The sequence below is a fragment of the Gavialis gangeticus genome, unplaced genomic scaffold (genome assembly GCF_001723915.1).
Source record: "Gavialis gangeticus isolate Ggan-Ray unplaced genomic scaffold, GavGan_comp1, whole genome shotgun sequence".
Taxonomy (NCBI): Eukaryota; Metazoa; Chordata; order Crocodylia; family Gavialidae; genus Gavialis; species Gavialis gangeticus.
Genome location: NW_017729031.1, coordinates 56,097,998 through 56,104,324, shown reverse-complemented (window position 1 = coordinate 56,104,324; position 6,327 = coordinate 56,097,998). Strand labels below are relative to the sequence as shown.

At 37.9% G+C, this 6,327-nt stretch overlaps 1 protein-coding gene across 2 annotated transcripts in view; it reads right to left on the bottom strand.

Moving 5' to 3' along the window:
- Positions 1–80: 80 nt before the first annotated feature.
- Positions 81–6,327, bottom strand: part of CDCA7 (cell division cycle associated 7) — a 16,154-nt gene continuing 9,907 nt past the window's right edge. Inside the window, exons 4-10 of one of the 2 annotated variants that reach the window (XM_019522938.1) lie at positions 5,890–6,141; positions 5,369–5,446; positions 4,260–4,448; positions 3,286–3,426; positions 2,626–2,775; positions 1,928–2,064; positions 81–1,596 (exon numbers count right to left, since the gene is read on the bottom strand). In XM_019522938.1, the coding sequence (XP_019378483.1) occupies positions 1,566–1,596; positions 1,928–2,064; positions 2,626–2,775; positions 3,286–3,426; positions 4,260–4,448; positions 5,369–5,446; positions 5,890–6,141 (978 nt within the window). In that variant the 3' untranslated portion in view covers positions 81–1,565. The remainder of the gene's footprint in view (positions 1,597–1,927; positions 2,065–2,625; positions 2,776–3,285; positions 3,427–4,259; positions 4,449–5,368; positions 5,447–5,889; positions 6,142–6,327) is intronic. The other variant, XM_019522939.1, reaches the window with a different exon arrangement.

Here is a 6,327-nt window from a genome sequence, read left to right as displayed (position 1 = left end):
AATTGAGAGACTGCATATGGCCAATGAAAACAGCTATGCAAAACACTACTGCAGTAGAAAGGTCTAAGATCGCATCTTCTAAATAATTTTACTTAGAATTTAACAGCACCTTTGGAGTATTACATTCTAAATCCTTATTAAACTAGTATGATAATATCATTGTAATCAAAAGAACAAGAATTTTTAAACATCTTCTGGGGCTTCTCAGATGTAGCTGATAGCACATTTCTTTCAACCATTTTCAGTACACAACAGTCTCTCCCATGTAGCATACTAGAAATTTCCAGTTTAAGTCTTTGCCTTTAGCTGTACATGTGGTTTCTTCACAAGGTCAGGCAAAATAGTTATTTTGTTCAGAATCAGGCTATAGCACCCTATGAATGCATGCAGAGTATATGAAACCCATTATACCTCCACTGCCACAATATTTTTAAGGCCATAAAGAAACAGCTGCCCTTTCTGGTAGCATCCAGCTAAGTTACATGTATGCAGGTTAAAAATTCAAAGTTAGAGCTACACTACATAACTAGCAGAGTGTTTAATTCAAGATGGACCCCAGTCTAACTGGGCTTAGGAACATTAACTTCCTCAAAAGAAAATTCAGACTCCAGTTCTGGAAACCATTTGAACTGATCTTCTCAGTAGAACTGCCACGTGTCTGTCTAACACAGGGCTTTAAACCAACCCTGTCTTAATCACTAGCTATGCACCGATGCAGCATGAAACAACTGATATGATCAGCTCCCTGTACGTGTTAACTAGCATTTCCATCAGCATAGTTATCAGTAGAGCTACACCAGTCTAGTTCCATTGTAGAGCAAAATGTATAGGTGAACTGAAAGTTTTCAGCAATATAACTCCCTTGTCAAAAAGAAAGAAATAAGAGAACCAAAGTCATTTAGTTGCATTTCTACTCATTTTAATAACTCTGGAACCTGAAAAGTTCATGGCAGTCTGAGCACTTTATAAAGGCAAATGCTGGAACTTAATCCACTGCATAGGTTATTGTAAAAACCTCTTTTATTTGCTTTCCGTCTTTAAACTTGAGGGCAAATTGTGATATTAAAGTTTTAGCTTCTATTTATTACTTTCATCTGGAAAAATTAATAGCGATTTCAGTCCAATCCAAATTAGCTACTTTAAACATGCTCACGGTTGATATGTACATTACTTTTTAAAAATTTTTAATGGAAAAGCCATTTAAAAAATATTCATTTAAAAACTGTAACTAAGACAGCCATAAGAACAGTTCTAACGTCTTGAAGTCCACTCCCTTTTAAGGGAGGGAAGGGGGGATGCATCAGAGTGATGTCTACACTGGCACTGTCCACATAATATAACTAGGAAGAGAAAGGCATCTATCCAACAATATATAGAAGGGGACATCACAAATGCCAATATAGTATTCCATTACAATTTTTCCATATACTGCACAATTTGCTGAAAGCCATCATTCTTTTCTTTACCTGGAACCAGTGATCATCCAGAGGTTAAAGCAATTAAGTACATACAAAAGTTTTAAAATATACACAACTAAAAATGCTCCCAAGAAGTTGGTCATAGCATCAGTCTTCCATTTCAAATTCTTGTTTCAGGCTGTAAGACATAAGGATGACCCAGTTTTAGTAAACTGATCTGCTTTGCTTTAACAAGATTTGGTTCCCATCTAATTTAAATACATTAAATGGAACCTGGGGACTGTGCATTAACAGAAGCTCAGAGCAAGGTAAGTAAGTACTTATACTACTTTTCATGTTAGCAAGAACAAACAAACTCTATTTCAAAGATGACAAGATTGAGAACTAAGAGATTTACTCAGTACTTCAGAATAAATCAGTGGAAACATCAGGATTTCACCATTTCTTTTTTTGGTCTTTTACTGAATCCACAAAACTGGACCATGCCACTTATAAAAAATAGCTATTACCTTTTTAAGTAGGCATGAACGTTGTCGTAGCCGTGGTACTTGGCCAGGTAAACTAGCACGCCTGTAGCACAATGACCTTCCCGTTGTCTACAGAAGCTACAATTGCAGATTCCACGACAAGGTGGGCAGTGCCAGTTCTAAAGAAAAATAAAGAGTTTTTAAAGAAACAAATCCCAGAAATTCAGATATTCTTCTCACTGAAAGTGATCACTACTCACTTCCCTTCTTTGGCCATTGACCCAAATAGTTTTGCATTAATATTTAATGCAGTAGAGAGGTATCTACAATTCTTACTGGATCTACAAGAAGCACCCCAATTTCTTATCCTTCCCTTCCAGGACTAATCATCTCTCTAAGCAGCATTCTTTTCCCTACAGCACCAGCACTGAAATCAACCAAAATGAAGGCACTTTGTTTTGCAGTTTCAATAACTTGAATATAAATCCAAAGGGCTTTGGATGATCACTCAGCTTCTATAACTGATCATTTCTTTAGTTGTAGTTACAATGGTAACTAAGTTCTGCAATACCCATTATGACAAACTATATGACTGAGCCCTATAGTATGTGCTGCAGTATTACAGGACATTAAATTTAGCTTCTCTACTGGAATACCTAACTATACAGCAGTGATGCACTTCTGCAAATAGGCTTCCTGCTAAAATTAAGTACAATAAAGTGAAGTTAAAATTAACTTACAGGGTCCAGCAATGCAGTCCTGACATCTTCACCATATCTATTGCGAAGGCAAGGCCCACAGAACTGACCACGCACCCCTGTACAGTCTGGGTTACGACAGTTTGTCTTAGTGTCTATGGTTTTTTGCCGACATTGATGACAGGTGGAGCCCTACAAACACAAATAGGAGACTTGAATAGTAAACAAGGCAGCACATTTAATTGCAATTAACCTTTTGACCACTTGGCTTTTGCGGTTAGTCATTTTACCAAGTAATTGTGTGTATGCTAGTGAATCTAAGAAGCAAAGTTTAACTGGGATAGCTGCCAATACCAATTTTAACATTACACATTAAGTTTATTATATTATTTGAAAGTCACTGGTTCCAATCTTCAGCACCTGTGATGAGTGCAAGTATTTGAACAGTTTTCACGAGAAGACTGATAAAGAACTTTGTTAGAGACCATCAAGCAAAAGAAAGGCACAAGAATAACTACAATCCCCAGTTCATATTCTTGTACTATGGGAGTAGCTCCATCTATCCTCAAAAGCAGTGTTGTTTTGAGACAAGCCATTCTTAACACACAGAAATCTGGAATTGCTTAATGCAATCCAAGAGGGTCTAAAAACCATTATTTTACTGCACATAGTCCATATTTTACTGAATCGCTATATGCCTACCAATGCCTGGTTATACACTTTCTCTCGAGCAGACTGACATATGCTATTCAACTCCTCCTCTGTTATTTCTTCCACTGGACGTATAATATGTGGAAGAGCCATGGTACCACGACGACCTCTCCTGGGACTTCTCATTTCCTGTTGGATGGAAAGGAATAAAAAAAAATTCAAGCAATTTTTTTAAAACTTTGTTGTTGGTAAAATTACTGTAAATCCCCACCCAAGAGGTAGAGATTTTTGGAGCAGTCGAAGGAGTTTAGGATCAGTGGAAGTTGTGGGCTCAGTGAGATAATGCTTTTGAAAAAAAATCTCAACTGCAGTCTCCAGCTTTAGTGTCTGAACTGCAACAAACTAAGACTGTTGATAGATGCTGCATGTGCAGCACTACAAATGCCTGGAGGCACAGCACAATGACGGCTGCTGTCCCCTGCAGCGCTCAACTCACAATGACAGCCCACCATGAGGTGGGGGTGGGCGAAACAGAGCTCTGAAACCCCCTATGCCTCCTTGGTGGTAAAGCATGCTGCTGAACATCTTTCTGGCAACACTGCAGCACTCCACCCAGGGAAACAGGGAGGGAGGCTCTGCACATCTGTCCTCCCCTCTTAGAGCTACATATTTGTAGCACTTCAAATGTGCTGCAGCACATCTAGCATTACACATACACCTCTGTCCATGGCCTAAGAGTCTATTTTTGGGGGCTCCCGTTGCAGTGGAAAAAAAAAAGCCAATACCTCCAAAAGCAAGGGGAGAAAAAAATGCTGTATAACCACAACCTCTGAATTTTTGTCCTTTATTAAGCTGTCTGTAGGCTGAATACCAACTCATTTTGCATGAGCTCCTGTTTTTCTGAATGAACCAAAAGCACTTAATCTGCATTTATTTGAGAAACAAAATCATATCTTAAAAAGTTTTTTCCAACTAATATTGTACTGAAAGAGATTAACCACCCCTGCCTCACAGATTACACCTACCTCCAAGAATTCATCAGATAGCCTTCTCCTTCTCACTAACATGTACTTATCATCTTCCTCCTCCTCTGGTAATGGAGAAGGAGGACCTTCAATCAAGGACCTAGATCTTGTGTAAGGCCGAGAACTTCGGTCTGGGTTCCTTCTTAACATGCTTCTGGGAAATGGGTTTTTTGGAGTCCGCTTTGGTCGCTGAAAGAAAAAAAATTAAAGGTAAACAAAACCCTGTAATCAAGAAACCAAACAAAAGCAGAAACTTAGTTTACTGAAGGGGAAAACAAGCACGACTACTTTATTTGGAGTTAATTTGCTTTTATCATTTGACAGAGTCTAGAAAACAGATCCTTTTTGCAATTCTGCCTATGAGATATGAATAACAATAATTCACTTGGTAAACAAAGTGTCTATGAGAAACTGTTCATATTTACGTGCTTCATGGAATAAGCACAGATTTCACTGCTGCCCCCATTTTCAACATGAAGTCACATACCCTGATCCTCAAATAAGGAAGTAGTACTTTTCAACACATTTTATTCAGAAAGACAGTAAGTATCCTCATTTCACAGTTGTGAAACTAAGACATACCAAGTATAAAGTACTTTCTCAAGGTCATACAAATCACTGAGCCAGGAGCAGAATCCAGAAGTCATGATTCCTAATCCTTTAACTTAAGCCCTGGGCTATGCTAGTTCATTAAGGAAACTGCTATTGCAGTCCTGATACACAAGGGGAGATGGACCCAAAATAGAATCCTGATTTCAAAATGCTTAATAACACTAAGATCTAGCCTATGAAGTTGACCCCACACTCGTTATCTCCATATTTGTATAAACGTACTTACGCTGCATTGTATTTTACTGGCTTTTTATTTGCTTTTGCTTACTGGCACTTTCAGGTAATGATTTAACACATTCAGTTTTATAGAACGGCACATCAAAAGGGAATGGCAGAAATAAGGGTGTTTGTTTTAACAGGTAATAACATTCTGGACTTTGATTTACATGGTCTATTATGGTTTTTACTTGAAAAGGTCTTTTGTTTTCTTTCAAATGTTAGAATTAGACTTGTTCAGCTGTCTACAGTGTAAGCCAAATACATGAATTTGTACTTACCGAACTGATTGTTGACAACATTTTTCCTCCAGTGAAGATACCAGAGACATTTTGTAACTCAGCCATTAGTTTTGCAAGCTAAAAGGCAGGTACGAAGACAAGGGAAGAGAAGTAAGATACAGGAGTTTGTGCGCTATTACAGACTATTAGATTACAGCAACTGTCTGGAAACACAACTGTCCTATAGATAATGCAAACACATTCTTTTCATTTTAAATGTCTTATTTCATGTCCAAGTGACTTAAACTAGTCTGAAAATTATTAGGATTGCAGCCTAGTAATCCTAAAACACAGAATAAGGCTTCAGAATACACAGACATTTGATGAAGAATCTGTTTCAGTGCATGGATTTTCACACACCAGTAAGAGTATTAGTGCTCGAAATTCCTGTTAATGTATTCCCATACAAATTCTCAATACATTTAATCTGTAAAGAAAGAAGAACTGCTTGGAAACTAAATATCAAAAAGAAATGGAAAAAAAGGAGAAAGATGTACCAAAGAACTTTTCTAGATACTTACCATTGCTTTGTTTTCCTTTATGTTTAAAGCTCTTTTCTCTAAAAATGTGGAGCCCTTTTCTTCAGAGTCAGAATCTAAGTCTAGAGAAGTTTGTGTTTCAGGAGCAGATTCAACCTCTTTCTTTCCCCTTTTAGACCTTCGAAGTGGAAACTTCATAGCTACTTTTAGAGGGCCTGGGGGTCTTCCTCGTCTCCTACGTGGCCGTTCATCTTCAGTGCTCAAATCATTTTCCTCCGACTCAGATTCCAGTTTCTATTAAAAACCAAAACTCTAGTTTATGAATCACAGTGTGCTGCTCTACAATTATTTACAGTTTGGCAGGCATGTTTGAAAGAGGAGGCCAATCTGCAATCCTGGGATGGGGGAGGTCGTTTATTTGTTTGTTTGTTTTAGAGTTTCAGGTCCTGCTGCCTGGGAATCTGCCTAACAGCTTTTGTG